Consider the following 23,155-nt stretch of genomic DNA (forward strand, 5'->3'; position numbering starts at 1 on the left):
GGCCGGTCACGTTTTGTATACATCAAGAAACTTTCTTATCAGTAACCATTAGTTTTGAATGAACGAAAATATTATTCTGTAGAAACAGCTCAAACAGCTTTATCATCGTTATTATTGTGTTCAGTAACTGTGTATTTATTTTCTAGCACTGGAACGTTCTCAAAACATATTGTAAGTCGTGCCATTTATTTGTCTAAAACTATCTATTGAAATAAGAAAAAACGTACTTTGTTGTTGTTTTAAAGTACTTGTTCAAACAGTCACCCGTTGTATACACAATCTCATAAAAAAAAATATGCATCCAAAAATCATAGCAACATTTAATTCGATTTTAACACTATAATCAGTGGCTACGTGCGATGGTCGGCCGCACCTCTTACAGAAATAACAAAATAGTAGAAATAATATAATTGATTTGATATTTTTTGTTAAGGAATACTTTGTTATTATTTTTCGTAGTATCTTTATCCTATAAATATAATATCATATTATCGACGGCGGCGGCCGTATAAACTATAATGTGCGATGTTGTTGATAAGCGTCTTCATTTTATCATAAAATACGTTTGCGTACGGACAACAGAGGAAAACGGTAACTATATTATTTAGTATTTTAATTTTAATTATAATTACTTAACTTATTATTAACGTTTAGTTTTTTTTATAAGTAGTATTTTACTATAATATAATACAAATTCCGTGCAAGTTATTTTATAGTTAAAATTTTAATTTCTTTCATTAGAAAAAAAAGTAGAAATAAACAATTTAGGTAGACCTGTACCAAGTTTACCCAATTTAACTAAAAAAGGACAAAATGAATACACTCGTCATTTTAATACTGGGCTTTATCAAAAGTTCAAATGTGGTAGTTTCACAACCACAAAGCCAATATTAACGTTATTTTGTTTCCCTTGTGTTAGTTTTGGAGTAAGACTGGTGTTAAAGATTTAATACATCTTTTAGCCAAAATAAATAAACATGACAATTCGTTTAAACATCTACAGAATGAGACAAATTTCAAAGTGTTGGGAACTATTGACAAAAGACATAAAGGTTTAATATTATTATTTTTCAACTTAAAAAAATATATATATATGCCTTGCAAAAACAGCTTGATGGATCAAACCTTTTGGTTTTGAGTTTTTTTTTAAAAAAGTTGAATTAAATGTAAAAAATAATGTTTAACGTGTTACAACTGACATTTTACCATTTTCGTCTACACATAGTATATGAAATTGTATAATTAGTACACTTTAAGTCTTTTACCTATGTCTAACAATAGAAATTTAAGAAAAGATGCTTATATCTTCTGAATGAAACGTTTTATGATGTTATCTTATGCCCTATCACTGTACTTCAGTGGTATTATATTTAAGGGTATTTTTTTAGGATCAAAGGGAAGGAGGTGATCATTTAAAACTTCTGAATCAATAAAGTACCTTTTTTTATTCTAATTTACTGTTTCTTTTTCCTTATCCACAAGTTGATTGTTTTGCACGAATTTAAATTAAACGGTACACTCAATAGGAATAGATATCACATTGAGAGTTGCTAGGGCTGGGTATTTATCACCGTTGTTGTTTGTAAATGATTTAGGACTTTTTTTTGGAAATTTGAAAGCGATTTCGGAACAACAATTATTACCAGCTGATTAGGTATATTATGTCCTGAATTGTCGTTTTTTACCTTGTACTGTACTTATTAACATTGATGAACGTTATATTCAAATAAATAAATACATTAAAATAACTGTATGTTTTAAACACATTTAATTTAGTTGAAAATTAACATTTTTCAGTTTTACAAAGTTTTTATTTCTTCAATCGTCTAAGCTCAGCGAGTTTTGCAGCTATTGCTTGCCTTATAAGACCTACGTAATCGTTTATTTTCTTTCCTAATGAACGACTAACAGCTGTTACAAGTCCCTCAAATTCATCTATTTCTATCATTTCTGAAACAAAAAAAACTCTATTAACTTAAAACGAAATATCAAGTTATATAAATTGTTAGCATACAAACAGCAGTCATACACTGCACAACTGACTAAAAAATGTTAAATGCGAGGAATTTTTACAACAACAATACCGTTTATAATATACGTCAACTCCATATAAAACGTTTCTAAAAAATTATTATTAAATGAAGTAAAATTAATGTTTACGGTTATATAGCACTGACTGGTCCGGTCTGGGACTAAAATATTGCGCTACCGCCGTCATCACATTAGCTCTAGTATTTGTTAAACTACCCACAAATTCCAAAAACTGATAAACTGTTATGGCATTTTGTTGGGTTGTATCAGTATGGTCAGCATTGATACAATCTAAAACCTCTCGAAAAGCGACACCTAGAGCCTGAAATTTAATTACACTAATATCATTACACATCGTTACTGGTTACATAAAAAACTGATAATACTATTTAAATTCGCTTAAACTAGAGACCAACATAAATCGAACAATCATTAACGTGATACAAGCCAGAGAACTGCATAATTCCAATAAATGTATAATTAGATAAATTCACGAAAAAAATAAAGTTTTTCCATTATTCAGTTAATCAAGATGAACTTTACTCTTTACCCGTGAACTAATTTTAATATTATACACAATTAAATTAGCTATTTACTTTAAAACAACATTTGTATGACTAAAACTCATTTATGATTGAGGTTTACGAACATGGGTCGGATAAAATTCCATATAAATATCGTTTTTTATTCGCCAACTAAAAAAAAATTGTATCTCCAAAATGTAACATATTATATTTTTTCAGAATTTAACCAATTGATTTAAATGAAATACATACTCAATAAAAATAATTGTTAAATTATAATTATCAAAAATCTAAATTAGGATTTAATGTCAAGTAGAAAAAATTAATTGGTAACTAAAAAAAAATAAATTATAAATAAAAGTATAATTTTTGTACATTAAGAAAAACGGAAAGCATCAATTTTTTTTACAAATAAAGACTAAAACGCGGAGTCACTTTCTGAAGTGTCTACCGAACCGATTTCAATAATTTTTTTATTGTTTTATAGTTTAACATCTTTTCTATGGGGGCTAAGAGACACGGATTTTTTATTTTTGTTTTCAACAAATATTTATGAGCATTTTTATTTTTACTTTCTTAACAATCTGCACGTTTACTGTGAATGCATTTATTAATGAGATAAATTCTAATAATATTTTTTCATTAGGTTATTATTTTATGGTTTTAAGACGTATTTGTAAGTTAATTAAAAAAATCAAAGTTTGCATTAATTTATTTATGTTTAATACGGAAAGTCGAAAGACTAAACCAATTATTATTAACTGGCAATCTAAAAACCTTTAGAAACTATGATGAAGTAAAAAATAATTTAAGCGCCCATACAGGCTGAAACAAGCGCCCACATAAGAGCAGCCAATACTGCCTGGTTACTTTTAATATCTAAATACACTTAAGCGATTTGACAATAGTGGAATACCATACATGTTAAACGTTTAATTTACTGTACGTAATTTAATACAAATGATCTACAAAATATGTATAAGTAATTGTTGGAAAAAACTATGTATACCTGTTTTTCCTGTGATGTTATCTCCACAACAGAGTTGACTGATTGAGTAAAAAATGTTAGACACAATACAATAAAAAACTTCATATTCATAATTATTGAATTAATATTTTTTCGTTTTCAATAAGGCTACAAACTTTATCTGAAATCTACTACACAATGATTCTTATGCTCAGTAACAGGCAGTTTTATAGTAAATAGTTGTGGGTCAAAAATGTTTTTAATATTTACATATGTCAAAGAAATTCACACTACAGTTCACTTCACAAAAAAATTCTACCGATAAGTTGACTATTTGTTTAACATGACATGACCGTGTTGTTGAATCAATAGAAAACTCTAAGGACAACAAATTTTCTACACGTTTCTGAGGGACTATTTTTTAGTGTTATAAAGTTTGAATTGCAATTTAACGGAAAAGCCAAAATGAATATATGTAGGATAGAGTCTTTGAAATCAGTTGACAACTACTATATTTTTATTTGTGTAAACATTGGGGACAAAACCGCACAACGCACAAAAACTTGATTTTCTCATAATTTGATGAGAACAATGTATCTTATGGGCAACATTTTTTTTAAACGCCCTGTTGTTTTAGTTTTGGATACGTCCAGTAAAACATCAAAATTCAATAAAATCGTATTTATTATCTGATAAACGCTATTCCTAATATATAATTTGATTTATAGCAGATATCAAAATAACAGGTTTGGGAAATAAGTTTTAGAATACTAAGTTATTTGTTTTACAACGATTTGTTATTTGGTTTCTTCAACGGTGCACAAATGTAATAATGATAAAAACTCATTGGCGTGTTCGCTATAATATTATATTCGAAGCGTTAACTTGACTCGCACAATAAACTAGAAAACCATAGGCAACTTGTTTTCTTCTTTATTTTTTTATCATGTCCCTTACGCCTGTAACACATGTGTTTTTTATCCATACAACGACTTGTTATTTGGGCTTTTTTCATCGGTGCAGAGTAAATAGCAATACTGTATTTTGTATCAATCTAACGGAAGGCATTTGTTTTGCGATGAGCTGTTTTTCTTTTGTATGTTTACCACCGAGCGAAAATCTTAACGACTCAAGTGTTTGTATACCTACTTGTGTGCTCTTAAATCAAACCTCGACTACAGAATTTACAGTTTTTACAACTCTATATGTAGGTCAAAGCAAACCTAGGGATTATTTAAAAACAAATTATTCAACACAATTTTAAATAATTATTGTAAAAAGATTAAGATAATAATATAATTTTAACGAATATCCAAGTAGTAATTTCATACAAATATCTATTCAAACACATTTAAAATAAGTAAAATTATTTTAAAAAAGTCGTTTAAATTAATTTATAAAAGTTAATTTTAAATAATTTGTGTTATTCGATTGTTGAAAAAAATTATAGCCAGATTTGTTTGCTTTATTCTTGTTTTATGTAAAATAATTGGATTTTAATATTGAAAAAATTGCAAACTTAATTGATTTAATTACAAGAAACTGAAATTTCTAAATGAAATCGGGCTTCTTGCATAACATAGTAAACTAACCAAAGAACTCGAATCTCTTTACAGAATTGAAATTGGACCATTCTATGTAGTCGAAATGGACGGGGACCCGTTAGGCGGATCACACGTTAATTTAAAAAAAAAGAGAGAGTGAAGGGGAAATAATAAAAACAAATATATAAATTAACAACAAAACATGTTATCGTATTAACCATGATGTAGATGTTCTACATAATAATAGTATACCTGTTGTAATTTTGTAGAAATTTGTCCCTTTTTAAATCACTACACAAGTTATAGTCATTTTTGTTTTTTCTTACAAATAAAAATAATATTATACAAAATGTAAATAATTAGTCTTTTTTTAAAAAGAAACCGTGATTTTTCAATTATAAAAGCCGTTAAGACGTATTGTATTTTGAAAAAAACGTTTTTAATAACATTTAAAGAGATTTAATGTTATAATATTATTTACTAATCATCACTTTCGGTTTTAATTTGTCTAAGGACAGTCCAAGGAAACAATTCGTTTCCATCTAATTCCTTATTATCCGTTAAATTATATAAAACGTGTGAAAATAATTTTTACAATATGTTCTCATATGTTCTGTTATATATTCCTCTAGGTACGGTTTTATTAAATTCCAATCTTCTGCATTGTCACCCATGTACGAGTAATAATTCCATATTGAAAGATTTCCTTCAGTCAATTCTTACTTGTAGCCTACCCATTTTATAGCATTATTGTACACCTCATCAATAATCTGAAAATTGAAAATCAACACAAAGTTTAATTCCATAAAATCTATGGAATAGATTTTATGTGATTATAAAATTTAAACAGGCCATGCCTGAAATAAATACGTGCTATTAATTAAGAATCATTAAACAATTTATATACATTTTTTTTTATAAATTTAATATAAATAAAAGTGTAAGTTTGATTTATGTATTATTATTTTTTGAGGGAAAGGAGGAATGTGAGTTTTTAATTTATGTATTTTCTGGCTAATAAAATAGAATATATTTTACTCGGATTTCAAAAAAAAATTAACCTAACAATTAGTTCTTTTTTTTTTTTAATGAATATAGAAAATGTTGTAATTTTAGTAGCTGGTATTCCGAGTATTAACATTATTGTATTGACTGATGTTGTAATCATGTTATAATAATGATATAGATAAGTATATACAAGAATATAAACATAATATCAATAAAACGTGTGTAACATAATATAGCATTCATATTTAAAATAAAAAATAATAACTATTATACATTTGTTAAAGACTTAAAATAAATATACTTTAGCTGTTGAAAAAAAATTATTATTAGGTATATGCTTTAATGTTTTAATTACCAAATAAAAAAATTACATAAAATTTAATATAGACATTATTTCATTATTTTTTATAGTACACAAAATGTACCAAAGAGTGATAATAGAACTTAATATTTTATAGTATTAAACAAAGAAGTAAAATGTATAAATTTGTATGGTTAAACATTTATTATATTTAATGCATTTTACTTGAATGATTAAGTTACAATTCTAACTTTAATCTAATATTTCAGAAAAAATGTTTAAGAAAAAATATTCAAAACTTATTTTGGTTATATTTATGACAATAATTATATTTGTGAGTCTTTAAGTTAAAATGATAATAGTTCACTAGATAAGAATGGCTATTTAGGGAAACTTTTTCCTTTATATTATAAGTGATTTGGAAAAATATTGAAAAAAACCTAATAGTTTTAAAATAATAGTATATATTACCGTAAAATCCTCCTGTTCGCCTTTCTGTTCAGGTTCAGTTTTCCATTCAGATGCAGATAAATCTCTTGCTCTTGGTGGGTCCGTATTCGTACAGTTAACCGTATCATCTTTTTCCAGTTCGGCTTGAGTTTTCTCTTCGAGTTCAGCTGAACCTGATGCTTTAAGTGGGTCTGTATTCAGCTAACCACTATGATAAAAAACAGAAAAGAAAGAGAGAACTTTAAAAACATTGTGTTAGTCTATAGTGTATCTGAAGTTAAACCGTGATACAAAACGAATGAATTTTACGGCCTTTAAATGCCGGTTTTACATAGAATTTAAAAAAAAAACCAAAATTCTATGAGTATCTAAGTATATAAAATACCTAGGATATCTACTGAATTTCTTAGACTTTACGTTATTATTTAAATTGTATATTTGCAGAAATATATAAAGAAGTCCACGAGTTTATTTGTTGTAAAAAAACCATACCAGTGTTTTTAACGAAAAAGTGTATTTTTTTTTAATTTTACAGAAAATAGGTCAGATACTGTGTATTACAAACACATACTACGTACATATATTTAACAAACTTTCATGCCATCAAATATCAAGACTATGAATCTCTGGGTTCCAATATTTTTTCTAAAACATGTAGCAGATTCTCAGTTGTTTATAAATTGGGAAAACCCCGCCTAAACTATTTTCCTGGGAACTTGGTCCTTATTTCTGCTTGTAATAGCAGCATAGACTCCAGTCATTTTTATGGTTTTACACGGGGGTGGAGAAGGGAGGTCCGGTTTTCGCAGTCCTGAATGCCCGGTTGGGTTGGGTTTTGTTAGGAGGACTGGAAGTGACCTAAACAGGTAAGGTTGCGATTTTATGACTAACCATTAACCAATTAAATTACAGTTACTTAATATTCATTGTCTACCTTAATAATACAATCTGACTTACGAGTATAAGGCGTTCAGGTATACATATACGGCTGTGTTTGCTGCAATAGCAGCATAGGTAAAAATTATTGACTCTACTGTGTTTGCTATAAAAGCAGTATGGGCAAGAGTCCGCATACACTGATTGGTAAGCACCAATTAAATGTTTTAACTATGAAAGAAAAAATAGCAATTTAGTTTTTTCAGTATAAGAATAATCTATAATCGAATCCCCATCAGAAATAGAGAAATAATAGAGAGGCCTGTTTCAATTGAGCGCACCTTTTCGGCTATTGTGTATATCTGGAATGGAATGTGTGTGTATGATGTCTTTGACGACGAGATTCAATATACGATCGTGCTTTGTTTAAATGAGCATAATATTTAAGATTAGTGTTATCTAATAATTATTAACAAACATGCGAATGCATAGTACATGAAAATGATACATATCACTAAACAATATGCAAAAAGGGTTTGAAAAGGGTTACATAATTATCATATATCATTTATAGATATTACAGGGCAACAAATGTGAAAAAATGTTAATTCTATTTTATAATATATAAACAACTTTATTAATAAAACGAAATAAAGCGATCTGCCCATTAACTCATGTTGCCAATACAATACAGCATACTAATCAATCAAATGACAAATTATTTGAAGACAAGAAAAAAAAATTACATAATAGTAATAAAACAATTAAATATTGATATTTTTAAGTTAAACAAATGAAAACACATTAGATTCTAGTAGGCAATGAATCAACTGCTTATATCACAAACATTAAAATAAGTAGTAGGTATAATATTATAGAAATATTAGTGTATAATTGGAAACAATAGCACACAACTTTTGTTTACAGTTATATTATTCCATTTTGTTGTTATGATTATCTTAATATTGTATTATAGGTCTCAAATATATATATTTTAATATTAATAAATATACAAATAGCAAAAGTATAATTTTTATAAAGTTTAAAAAATTTAAATGGTCATTTGAAAAAGTAGTTTTTCGTGCGAATTATGGCTGGTCATCAACAAATAAAATCAATAACCACTAAAAAATGATTTAGACTTGAGTGGGGTATTGTATTTACTCCATTTATATAATTTGACAGACCAGTCAATCTGTACAAGTGAGAGAAACTGCAAAAAATGTAAATAGTATCAATAACTATCCACTAATTATTATTTATAAGTCAAACCAAATTTTTAGGGTTTTTTTACTCATTATTAGGGAATTGTATTCTTGCCAATCCAACGTCAAGCGCATAATGTACGTATATCTGTTACTTTTTTTCATTACTGCTTTTACATTATTTTCAACTTCTACCATTATTTCGCTCGAACTTGTTTTTGTGTTTTTGCTAGGGCTTGTTAAAATATCTTAATATAAAATCGAAAGTCATCCTAGTAATTTACCATACGTTGACAGTATTCTCGAATCAGATATACTTTAGGATAGTTGTAGGAAGCAACAACCCGTTGAATGTAAAACTTGAATAGCCAATAAAATACCGTCAATTACTCAGACTTTAATAAATGAAAAAACAAAGTAATTGTTTTTAAATAAAAAAAAGGCGTGGAAAAATTGAACAGGAAGTAAATAGTGTGAACTTTAGGTTGTTTTAAAATAGCAATAAAAATATAACACTCTTAAGGAGGTATCTAAATGACTAAGAACGTGTCCCAGCCTTTACGTTATGCGATGGATTAATTATAACTATACAGGGTGATTTTTTTTTATCGTGAACCACTCAATATTTCAAAGGGTATAATAAGAAATTAACATTTATTTTTTCATATTGTTTTGTACAATGTGATCTCAGTTATTCACAATTTTTTTTGTTCCCCCCCCCCTTCCAAAATAAGTCTTTTTTGATAGCAACTTTTAAAACTTAAACGGTAACATATATATTTTATTAACTTTTTAAGTTGAGAATAATGTACTAAAAATGTTGACTGATCGGTAACCAGTTTCGGATAACTATTATTGAAGTTATTGAAGTTTCATGTTTGGGGCAGGAGGAAAGGTAGAGTGTAGTATTATTTTTATCTGCTCGCATTTCCCAACCGCAATTCCCCTCCGGTCCTAACTCTAAAACTCTTATTACTTTAAAAAATGTTTAGTACATTATTCTCAATTTAAAAAGATAATAAAATATATACGTTACCATTTAAGTTTCAAAAGTTGCTGTCAAAAAAAAAACTAAGTTGGGAGGGGGGTAAAAACAAAAAAAAATTGAGATCACATTGTATAAAAACAAAATGAAAAAAAACATTTTAATTTCTTATTAAACCCTATGAGATATCTAGTGGTTCATGATAAAAAAAATCACTCTGTATTAGTTTTGGTTTATTAATGAAGTTTTTTTTTTTTTTTTGTTTCTGTAGACCCGATAACTTTTTTCCTATGGGCCGATTTACTTGAGTAGCACCTCTTTAGATCCAAAATCGTATGCAATTGGTATTTTGATGGGTCAAAACTTCTCAAAACCGGGAAAATTTGACCGATTTCTTAGTGTAGCAACTCTATAGATCAGAAATTGTGCCCAGAAGGTACTTTATTGGGCCGAAAATTACAAAAATTAACCCCTTCCCATGCTAAACATACAGATATAGAATGGGACTATAACATATAAAAATGTCTTGAAAAATCTATGGTCAAACCAAAATAATAAAGTTGGAAATTACACTTTGACCGTAGTCAATTTCTAGATTGCTATGCGTGAGTGAATCAACAGTCAACGGGTAATGATAGTATTTTGATTTTATTGTTAATGACGGTATATAGTGGACTGACTATCAACCCTAATATCGTATCCACCCTAATACTGAAAATTAATTTTCAAAAACATAATTTTCATTAGGTACAATGCTTTAATCGATATTTGTATTTTTATCTGCGAACACCGGAAACCCCCCTTACTTACTACTACTCATTCTCTTACATATAATACTTTCATACTGTGCTTGGCTTGGACTGTATTGGTTTGACCCTACTGTCCACCAAATGGCGTTGAAGTACCTATTTATTTAACTGTGATTTAACCCGTGCCCCCCCCCTGTCCCCCCTATGCCTCGACCTAACTATACTGGCTTTTCTTTTCTAACGTCTACAGATTTCTTTATCCAGAGGCCCACATTTGGGTTTCCAATTGTATAATGTGTTAGGTTTTATTTTATACTCTGAATTGTCGTTGTGCTAGTGTATCGTAAAAAACGATAAAGTATGTATACAACACACGGTCGGTTATATTTGTTTGCGCCTATTTACCTTAAATTCGCATAACAGTTTTTTACAAAATAAAAATGAGTACCGCCATGCCCCGACCCCACTGTGCTGGCTTTTTACACTCAATATTGTAATTGCACATAGAAAAAATCAAACCGAACGACTCCTAGCTGACTTTGTCCTTGAAATTGTTTATGCTTTAATCGACGAAAAATACTTAAATATAAAAAAAAAAATGTTTACCGTTATCTACCAAATCAAAACTTTTCGAACGCAATGATATATTATGACCTTGAGACACCTTGAGGCAACTGATAAAAAAAAACCAAAGCGACTGGAGTGTAATACAACTTTTGACTGGAAATACACTTTTAATAGTCCAAAATAATTAAAACAAAACACTGTAATCAGAATTATTATTTTTTTTTTTTTTATAAAATAACACTTATATGAGAATATTTACAATCTGTAATAAAATAAAATAAGCACATGTTTTGACAAAGATAAAAAAAAAACTAGACAGTGACATTTCTTGAGGGGAAATTCCTACAGTTTAACCTTTCTTTGTCTTTGAATTACTTAAGCAGGTTCCTTGGCCAATTTCGGAGGAGACCAAAATGTTCGGTAGAGACTATAGATCTAGTACGGAGGTTGTAAACAAGTTGGTTTGGATGACCATTGAGTTTAGAGTAGAACCTTGCATAGTAGATTATGGCAGTTTAGTGAACTGTTTTGGCGTTAATTACTTCGATTAATGCAAACGCTACTACTATTTATGTATTATAAAAATAAAAATAATAATAATCCGACTTATTAAAATACAACGGCTCTTTGAAATTATATTATAAACTTCAAAGTCCAATCAAATTCTATTTTACTAAAAACAAAAAATAGATTAACATAAATGTCTAAATTGAGAGTTGCTATAAGATGTTGCAAAATCACCCCTCCGTAAAATCTTCTTACCGAAGAGGGGAAAAATTGCAATGACCTTGAAATAACATTGTATTACAAAAAAAACCAAAAACAATTCAAGTAAATTGTTGAAAATCGTCAATAAGTCGGGATTGTCTTGAATCTCTTAAGACCTTGAATTTGTCGATTCGTATATTTCCATTTATATGTAAACAGTGGGAATTGGAACGCACATCGAACAACTCAAGTGTTTTTCTATGGTAAAAAAATTGTGTTTTCGAGTTAACGCTTACGCGAGAATTCGATAAATAATACTTCCATAGAAAACCGTACATATAAATCTTTATTTACTTTTGAACTCGGTGTAACTTTTGAAACACATGCGCCAATGTGCGAAATTATACAAAATCCTCACTTTCCAACAATTACCAAAATAATTTATACACCTATGCAATGGTCTTATCATTTATGACTTATTGGTTCGCATTGGCCTAAAACGAGACCCCTAATTTGTTGACAATTTTCCACCATCTCCTATGGTCACCACCGTTTTAAATATTTTCAAATGAAGTGGAACACAAAGCAATAGGCATTTTTAAAATTGATAAAACTTTTTTATTGGCCACTCAAACCGATTGTTTTCGTCATAGTTTAAAGATGGAATGAGTACGCTTTAGAATAATTACAATTTTGTACTAAATCTTTTTTGTAAATTTTTTGGGTTATCATATTTTACAATATTATAAAAATACTAAACATTAACCTTTTTTTAAAATTATTTTCCATAAGCCTATCAACTTTTAAAAACTTAAATAGCAACTTGTGTACCTATTTAATTTACTATTTAAACTCAGAATAATTTTCTGAATAGTATACCGGTCGATAACCAGTTTTAGCTAATTACTTTGAGAGTTATTAAACATTAAAATTTTAGGACGGGAGGAAGGGTGGAGTGATATATAATTTTTTCTGCTGGCACTACGCTTCTGTAATAATACTGAGCTTCAAAAAAAAAAAAAAAATAGAAAAGGTAAATGTTTAATAATAGTTTTATAATATTGTATAATAACACCAACTTAAGCGTCTCCAATTATTATAAAAGCAACTTTTTTAAAAACAGTCGAATTAGTTCCAAATTTATATGGAATATTCTTTAAACATAGAATATCGACAAACATTAACAAACCAAAAAAATATCATAAACCCTTTTCCCTAGAAGGGATAGAAGTGTTTTCTTTATTTCACTTTTTCAAGCAAAGTTTTATAGATTTAAATCTGAAAATTAGACCAAAGGTAGATCTACTATGGAACTATAAGTTATAAAATGTTTTAAAAAATCTGTAGTCAAACTTTTTTTTATTAAGAAAATAACTCAAAAAAAATAAGGGAAAACTATACTTTTTCCGGTTGCTATGTGTAATTGAATCAACAGTCAACAGGCAATGAAAACATTTTCATTATACTGTTAATTAAAATATACGGGTAACTATGACAATAAATTTGTATAGATAAAAGATCAACTCTAATCGTACTTAATACTAAATATTTTTTAAGCACATAATTGTCATTACGCACTTATGTATAATACTTTCTCACTATGGTGATTTTACTGTACTTGGGTTTGACTGTACTGGTTAAAACCTATTATCCACAGATTCGCATCAAAGCGTTTATTTAAAAGGGATTTTATCACTTTCAGTTATAAAAATTCCTGTAGACCTCACTGTACTGGCTTTTTTATTATCAATAAGCTGAAAAATAATCATTATAATTTATTTCTTTGATAAATTTATAATAGATATAAAATTAATTGATCGCAATTAGTATATTTGCGGATAAAAACATCGTTGATAAACTAATTCCAATAAATATGTGATTCATATTAATCGTTATTAACCGCAATTTTGTACTTAAAAATTATACGTTCAGCTTGGTGAATTTACTCTGGAAGGATTTGCTCTGTAGCAGACCTATGACATTTTTTTAAAATTTCCTTTTTTTCTTTTATTTATATACCTACTGAATGTTATTCAATAATAACCTAACTTTAAATTTGATTTAAAATAAAATAGAGAAATCAATATTGTCTATGAGGTGACCCTTAATTTAACCCATTGATTATTGCCAGATAATGTTCTGAAACCCTGCATTGCACGCGCACATGCCAAGGTGTTCCTAATAAGACATTAAACAACAAAATCCGTTCATCGGTTTAGAATAGTGATCTGCAAGTGGAAAGAAGAATATCTAAAATTGACAAATTTGTTTAATTGTAAACATTTTTTATTTATTTTTATTCATTTAAATTCATATTTTGTATCTTTTTGACAAGCTTTTTCAAATTGTTATTTTTAAATGGTTTCAATGCACATTTTTGCCTTTACAATGTATTTATCGATGTTTAGTATTCCTACCATCAATGCGTTTATTTGAAATGTATTTTATTACTTTCAATGATCTTATAATATAATTTCTGGAAATCATGTTTTGTCTGTATCATAATATTTTTTCCCAACTGTATATAGCATACACCTAATAATTTATATTCAGCGCTCTGTGTTGGTTTTTTACACACGAGCACACCAAGTTTTCCAACAACATGTTTTTTTGGGTCACAAAAAAACCGCTTTAGGCTTACAGGTGGAATCAATCATTTTTCGTAGCAACTAAACGGCGTAACGCCATATTAAGATGTACAGGGTGATCAATTTAACGCCTAACACTCAATATTTCTTAAGAAAATTGCAATTTTGTAGTTTTCTTTTTTAAAATAGATGTTGTTTATGTTATCTACAACATTATGAAATTACTAAATATTTAACTTTTTTGGGATTATCCTAAGGTCTATCGACTTTTGACACTTAAACCCTAAATAGAATCAACTATGTCGTCAGAAAGATTAAATAGCTTAGCCATATTAAGAATAGAGTAATCTATAACCAAAACAATTATTAATTACGATGATATTAAATCATTTCCTTCAAATCATTTTCGCAGAAAATAGTAGAAAAACTCAGAAAGAAGCTAATATTTTTTTAAAGTTTTAAATTTTTGAATACTTTTATGTTAATATTATTAAGTTTTTTCTGAATTGTTATAAATAATATTATATTGGCTATGTCTGAGTTATCTAAATATTAATATATGTATAAACTAAGAATATATATATATATATATAGAAACTAAGAAGTCCTGCCTGATTCATAAACTACGCACAGTCTAAACTATAATAGCTATAGACGGGAAATGTTCAGGGTATGTTTGTATTATAGTCTTGGAGTGCAATAAGAAAGGATTCTGATTTCTGAATTATTTTTATTTTAAGGGGTTGAAATGAGCAAAAAATAAAATTTAAGTACCTAGCTGAATGTATTTTATATTTATGTAACTATGTACCTACTAGTTAAAAATTCAATTTATAAAATAATATATTTAGAGTGGTTTAAATCTCTCTAAGTATTTGTTCACATCTAAATGTTATTTTTAAAATGTTCATTTTTTTATTTTTAATGAACTTCTCCAAAAAACTGCTGTAATCCGCATTTCTGAATTAAATACTAGCTACGCCTGTTATATTTTATAAAGTGTGTTTTGATCTTCATCAAACCCTCTAGGCCTAGGTATCAGTTACTATTTAAGAATACTAAAATAATACTTCTTTAACCAACCACTTAATACTGTGCTGGTTACTAAAATAACGAAAAAATATTATTTATATCGTGAAAATTTAAAATTAAATTTTTAATGTTTGTAAGCAAGCGATAGAAACATCTCCATTTCCATCGGCCCATTAAAATCTTAACTAAATTGAATTAACTAAAAAACTAAAACTGAACAAATCTTTTTAAAATTAATAATTTTTTTATTTTTGATAAAATATTTACTATACGTAAATTAGTTAGCTATTTATAAGAAAAAAAAGAATGCAAAACAGTCAATAAATAACATGAATAAGGAATCTCAAAGTTGAGACACCAAATAAGATAAAAAAACATTAATATTAGTAGTTCTTGAGCCAGTTCTGGGCCAGTTTCTTTTAAGTCGTCTTAGAGGCCGGAATGGAGTTAAACAATTTGATCATACCAAAAGGCCCTTTGCGATTATTTAGAGGCATAATAATTGTTTTGGTGTTTGAAGGTTTTGCTGATCACCAGATAATAATACCATAGTTTATATTGGGTTCAAAAGGGTAGTGTAAAGGAGCTTGTTTTTTATTGGTATTTTTTAGTTTAGAAGAGGTCGAAGCATATCTAGTCTATAGTTGAGTGCTTTGCGTTGTTCTTTTAAATGTGGTGACCCAGTTAGGATCTCGTTCAATATTAAGCTAAATATTTTATTTGAGAGCATCGGGGAATGGGAGTTTCATTTAAAGACACAGTGTGACGCGAGCTGATTTTGTTTCGTTTAGTATTATTTTACAACTTTTAGCCAGGTTACTAGTGAGTCCAGGTATATATGTATATTATATTGTATATGTAGTGAGAGAGCGAGAGTTGTGGAAAAACATATTGTGGCTGGCCACAACCACATTGGTATTGGGTTGGCTTAAATAAGATTTATGTAAGAACAATTCAGAGTACGAAAATTAATCCTACATATTTTAATTTGAAAAGTACTTTGATTTCATATTGTTTTTCAACATGCTATCGTGAGCTAAATTCCAAGTTTGTAAAATTGTTATTGTGGTTGTGTATTGATTTAAAAATGTGTTTTTGTGTGGGCTATTACTCATATGTTATTCACTTCGATACGAATCCGACTATTCAGTCGCCATATTGCGATAAAAAATATGTACCTACCCACTTTTATAAAATAAAAATAATAAATATGTTATTTGTATAATTTTATGAGGGTTTTAATATTTACCGACTTTTTGTTCAATCTAAATATGCCGACTGACTTGAGTTTAACGAGTGGGGGGGTGTCAACCCACCCCCCCCCTCCTAACTCCAGCCCTGCAGAGAGCAGTCAAGTCACCTAAATAAGATAGGTTCTCCAAGATATAAAATTGATTACTCGCACTCTCCTTAATTTAAAAACTGTGTAGCTTGTTAACTACTGAATCATCATCGAATGAGGAAGGGCAGGAGAGGGTTGCTTAAACTGAGAGTGAAAAAGAATAGTACAAAATAAAAATTAGACGTCAGAGATCATATAATATAATATAATAATATAGTAAGGTAATATTTAAATTGGCTACAGACACCCTGCAACAACAAAGTAGGTAGGTACCTAATGTAATATAAATATTGCTGAGAGGAATTCGACAGAGTTTGTGAAATAGAAATCACATTTCGGCGGCTAGGTTAGGTTAGGGCTGTGGGAAAAATTGACCTCGAAGGACAGCCGCCAGTCGAATTCCAAACCTTTTCTACAAGGAATCTTATTTGTCAACCGTTTATTTGGGTTGAGTATTCCAATTTCTGTTGAATCGTAGTACCCCCCCACCAATGCAGTTGGTATCCTAGTGGCCGGCAACAAGTGGCTGGTAGTCACGAGGATAAGGACATATGGGACGTGTCACTCGCCGGTCGCGTAGCAAACGTTAGTTTTTTTTTTACATTTACATGCGATTGTTCTATTATAATATATCAAACCATATAAAACTAACGGGCACATTTTTTGTTCAGTTAATTTTTTTGTACACGCTTCATCAAGAAACACACAACGTTTAAATTTTCGACGTACGGTTACATTGCCGTTGCTTATAATTTCAAGTAAGATTTTGTCGTTTTTCATTTATACCGTTTTGGATAGGTTTGTTTTAGATGTAATTAATAATTTAAGGTTACACGTTAATGTACTACACAGTCCACTTTGATAAAAAATCTTTTATAGTTTATACAAAATTACATAAAAATATAATGCATAAAAATCAACGCTATGAAACGCGATTAATCAGATCACCGAAATAACGTCAAATGACGTAGGACCACCGACCAGCATATTGTATCAAATGTGGACACCCAAAAAGAATAACATTATAAGCAAACTATAATCAAGTTGATGAATGCCTAAACCGTCAGCCACTTAAGTAATGCAAAAGTAATTTTTATTTGTAATTATAATATTATATTATACTAATTTTACAAGTCGGTGAAAGTTGTTTCCATACCGAATAGACAAAGGTAAACGCATTAATACACGTGATAGGATGTAGATGATGGTAAATTTACAATAACCTTTGAAACTGGAGTTGGAAATTTGATATGTTATTCTCATAAAAGGCGCGACAGTTTACCTCCATGCTGCGGTGTACCTCCACCTGTGCCAATCACTCGTTATCACACATACATACACTATCACAAATCTGTCTAGACAATTTTTGTGTGTTGTAAATAAAAGTTTTGTTTTTGTTAAGAATTGAGATTTCATTTTTACTCTCTCTCCTTTCTGTGAATTCTAACTAGTCAAATTAGATTTAGCGCCATAGTAACAGTTTGTTTTCATTGTTGTTGCTACGGATCCGATTCGTGAAAATATCTAGATTTCAATCATAATAACCTAGTCGAATTCTATGATAAATACCTAACGTATTACGTCGTGTTTCGTTATTGAGTTACAATTAAGTTTTGTCTTGCCTGTAATCCATTTATTATACATTTTAAGTAGCAGCCCTGAACAGCGGTTTACGGTTCTACGTTGTGTGAGTACTTACCGTTTTGTATATCTAATTTATTTACATTATTGCCGTGTTTTCTGTCTTTCATTGACTTGGAATACTGCTTGGGAATAAATAGAATGATAATCTATATGTGTTTGTTTATTACTTTTTATTTACTCGGAGTTGAATCGAGTGATACGAGATTAACGACTATTTAAATGAACCTATTCAGTCAAATGGGCTATCGTCTAGCTTTAATCTTTATTGTCATAGCTTCTTACCTACAAGTCATAATTGTAGCTTTGCGTCATTCGTCTAATTTAAAAAAATTAAAATTTAGTTTTTAATATTTAAAAAATACCTACAAAATATACCACTCAAAACTTTGTTGGTTTTTTATTTTTCAAATTAAGTAAAATAAATTTTTCTTTATTATATCATTATTATTACTAAATAAAATAGTTAAAATTATGTAATTAAATAGTACTATTAATTCTCTTTGCGTGTATGGCACAGAAATACAACTAATACCAAACGTTAATTTTAGAGTTTGGAAACGATATAATATGTTGAAAATTAAACAAGAAAATGATGACACAGAAGAACACTCCTATGAAGGATCGTTTGAAGTCATTGAAACTAAACCGTTAGATGTGCAGTTCAAAAACAATGAAATTTCTACAGCTGAGGAGTATTTAGTAAAGAATGAAGTCGACAATACTTATGAGTAAGACGATTTTATTACCTTTTTTTTACTAAATAAAATATTTAGGTTTTTGTAATGTTGTCGTCCTTTGTAATTAAAAAGAAAATTAATTAGTGATGTCCTAATTTATTTTCAAAATACCGAGTAATAATAATATTGTTTAAACAATTATTTTTGACGTTATAAGAAGTAAAGCGAAGTATGAACTTTCCTTGAGTAACTTGATCCACTTATCTTTAACTTCTTTTATACTTAGTTTGTTTTTGAGCTATTATAAATTATTAGGGTTTACATTATATAAAACATTAGACTTTATTTAAAACTTGTTATTGATCAGTTAAATTTTTCAGTAAAATATATATACTATTTTAAAATAATTATCTGGTAAATATTATTTTAAAAGTTACACATATAACACATAAGTGATTTATATATTTATCTCTATAAAAATGAAACTGTTTATGTTATATCAGTGAATTATAAAGAAATACAAAATTTAGTGTATTTAAAAAAAAATATATTTGTATATATGCTAATAGACCTTCTATGCTTACACAACAGACAAGTTTATTGATCTTTTTATTATAGATAAAAGTCTGAACATACAAGGAAAATAATAATTTAGGCTTTGTTAATTACTGAGTTGATGAGCATTATAATGTATCCAACAATAAGCACGAAACTGACGAATTAGTGAATGAAACACAGTTAAAAACCAAAATATATTTAGTTCAGCTGTTGGAAACTGATCATGTGCATCAAAGTACTTTTTTAATATAAAAAAAAACCAATTACTTATTTAGTTATTAAATTATAAAATCTCATGTATCCTAAAAGATAGGTACTAAGCTTCGTACACCGGAGTCGATTTGAGTCTGGTGATACAGGATCAACGCCATATTAAATTAATCTAGTCGGCATAATGGTCTATCGTTTAGCTTTAATCTTTATCGTCTTAACTCCCTATCAACAAGTCATACTTGTCGTTTTGTGTTATTCATCTAATTAAAGTAATTTAAAATTTAGTTTGAAATGTTTTAAAGATACAAAATATACTACTGAAAACTTGGTTGCTTTTTCTTTATCAAATAATGAAAACTAAATTATTCTTAATTTTTTTTTATAATATTTTAGATTTGGCAATTTAGTTCATTAGTTGTATTGTTTATTATATCATTATTATCACAATTTTTTGTTACAATATGAAATATTTAAATTGGCACAAAAATATAACTTAGTTAAATGTTAATTATAGAGTTTTGAAGCGGTATAATATGTTGAAAATTAAACAAGAAAAAGATGAAACAGATGAACACTCTTTTGAAAAATCGTTTGCAGTCATTGCACCTTAACCGTTAGATGTGCAGTTCACAAGGAATGAAATGTCTACAACAGAGGAGTATTTAGTAAAGAATGAAGTCGACAATACTTATGAGTAAGGCGATTTTAATTACTTTTTTTTTAATCCTAAATAAAATAATTAAACTTATGTAATTATGTCATTTTCTTCTATAAACCCGTAGTTGATATCATTGTTAGTGTTCCGCTAACATTAAACTTATATTAGGGACCGCACTGGTCATATAATAACAGGTTATTTTAAAACTACATCTTCATTCTTTCCCTTATCAATTTAATGTTTAATCATACCAAATTGTAAACATATACTTGTGGGTATGATGACCGATCAATGTCTGCAGTACCGCTCTATGTGAGCGTAAGTTCGCACGAGACTTACCTTGTTGTAAATATAAATATATAGGAAACATTCATACATTTTTTAAATTCTTTTATAAAATGGACTAAAAATACAAAAAGTGTCATTTTTTTGTTATAAAAACTATATTTTAACAGTTAAAAGAAAAAATAATATATTTAATACTGGAGGCTGTTTGATTTTTATACAATACATTTTTTTACCATCGGATATTTATTTTAGGTTATATAGAAAATATGAAATATACTATAAGTAATCTAACTTTTTTATTTTATTTAAAAATTGATTATTCTTCGACTTCTAGGTCCTTAGCCATAAATTAACTTTAATTGGATATAACTAGATAAACACTTCTACTTCATATCTCCAAGGTGTGTCTTTATCATCTATTAAATTATTCAATGAGGTGGTGTATCTTTAAAGATACATGCTATTATAAATACTATTCATTAAAAAAAAAAGTTTAGGGTTTAAAGAACTCGGTCATTAAAATGTCTCAAGGTACTTTTTTAATATGTAAAAGTGGACTTAAAACAGTAGAATTTTCAAGTTTCAAATCTTGTGGCATTCGGACGTTTATTATCAGTATTCTAAAAAATGTAAAAGTTACATTATATATTGTTAGATAAGTTTAAGCAACACAATCTAATAAAAATTGAGTTAATTGTAGATTTGTGTAGTTCATCTAAAATGAATAAAATTAGTTTTAAAAACGATGCTTGTTTGATGTATTGTCCATTTAACGTTAGTAATATTGATATTTGCTGTAAAACATTAAAATATATTGATCTTGGATAAATACATTTTGTTTCATATGTGTTGCAGTATTCATTTTCCGTGTAAAGCGACAGATACCACAAATAATATAAGAAAAACCAATTCTGAGGAAAATATACACAAAATGCGTCGGTTCGACTGCAATATATGTCATAGGAAGTATTCAACCAAAAGTCATATAACCCGGCATATTGAGAAGTCGCATTCCAGCTATTCGACGGGAAAGAAAGCGCCTCAAAAAATAAAGTCAATCATCGAAACAGCAGAATCAAAGGGTATACTCGAAACAAAGTAGACCTACTTAATTGTGGTGTTTGTCTAAAAACATTTTCATCAAAATCAAGCCTGAGAACACATTGGCGTATTCATACGGACAAAAAGCCCTATAAATGCGATATCTGTGAAAAAAATTCAATCAACAATGTTATCTTAAGAAACATTCACACATACATACCTAATCTAACCGGATTTAATATCTTATAATTCTTTTGTAGGATTATATAATTTATATAGTTTTTATATTTATATTATTTAATTTTTTTATTCCATAATTTACACATGAAAAATAGTTGATAATATGGTTTTCATTGTTATTTTGTTTAAATATTACAATAGTCCTTTATAATTACTGTTGCGATTTTAAAGAAAAAAGTTATTAAGGTATGTAAGTTTATATTTTTTAATTTCAAATTTGTACTTGGTTATATCCAATTAATCATAGTTATAAAAATTACGTTTTATATTATTTGGTAATAGTTTTTTTTATAATTACTGTTTGTTTCAAAGAGAAACTATGTATAGTATACGAGTATTAATATTTAATTTAAAATATTTATTAATTTTGTCCGACTAATCATATTTATGGAAAGTGGAAACTATTTTTATATTTTTATTTTATTTTTTCATCTGTATGAATATTTTTTTGATTAATTTTGCCACTTTTACATTAATTACACGTTAAATAATAAGCATGTTATTATATTGTTTCTATTATTTATTAAAATACTAAATAGTTAAATATGTTTTCGCTTGGTTTAAAACAATAAAGTATTTTCACAATATTTCCAAAATATTCATTATAAATAACTTTATTATCTATATCCAATTTACTTTATTCAAAATATTATAAATATACAATTTTTTTAAAAATTTTTAAGTAGGCACTACTAAGTGAATCGTCTCATGCAAAAAAGGCCTTGATCCTTAACTTTAAACTTTTGAAACGTTTCAAAATGCATCAACATATAAAGGATTCATCAAAGTTAATAGATATTAAACAGTTAAATTACATTCTGTGAAACAATATTATTATTTTCAAGTGCAGTCCAGATTATTAGCATTAGTGGACTTAGACCCTTCTTACAAAAATCAATAATTTTGTGTCTAATTTGTTAGTAATGGACTAAAGCCGTTTAAACATGAATCAATGCGTC

The 23,155-nt window shown here is 28.0% G+C and overlaps 1 protein-coding gene across 3 annotated transcripts in view; it reads left to right on the top strand.

Annotated features, from left to right (window-relative positions):
- The first annotated feature begins 360 nt into the window (after positions 1-360).
- LOC126833362 (kelch-like protein 5) overlaps positions 361-23,155 on the top strand; it is a 29,200-nt gene continuing 6,405 nt past the window's right edge. The window contains exons 1-3 of one of the 3 annotated variants that reach the window (XM_050564653.1): positions 361-591; positions 19,070-19,249; positions 20,484-20,663. In XM_050564653.1, the coding sequence (XP_050420610.1) occupies positions 20,642-20,663 (22 nt within the window). In that variant the 5' untranslated portion in view covers positions 361-591; positions 19,070-19,249; positions 20,484-20,641. Of the gene's footprint in view, positions 592-17,575; positions 17,636-18,258; positions 18,565-19,069; positions 19,250-20,483; positions 20,664-23,155 lie in introns of those variants that run through there. The other 2 variants (XM_050564654.1, XM_050564652.1) reach the window with 2 other exon arrangements.

The sequence above is a fragment of the Adelges cooleyi genome, unplaced genomic scaffold, assembly GCF_023614345.1.
Source record: "Adelges cooleyi isolate 19-005CV unplaced genomic scaffold, UGA_ACOO_1.1 ACOO_flye_CR_arks_rails_tigmint_CR_PRNA_2, whole genome shotgun sequence".
NCBI classification, from domain to species: domain Eukaryota; kingdom Metazoa; phylum Arthropoda; class Insecta; order Hemiptera; family Adelgidae; genus Adelges; species Adelges cooleyi.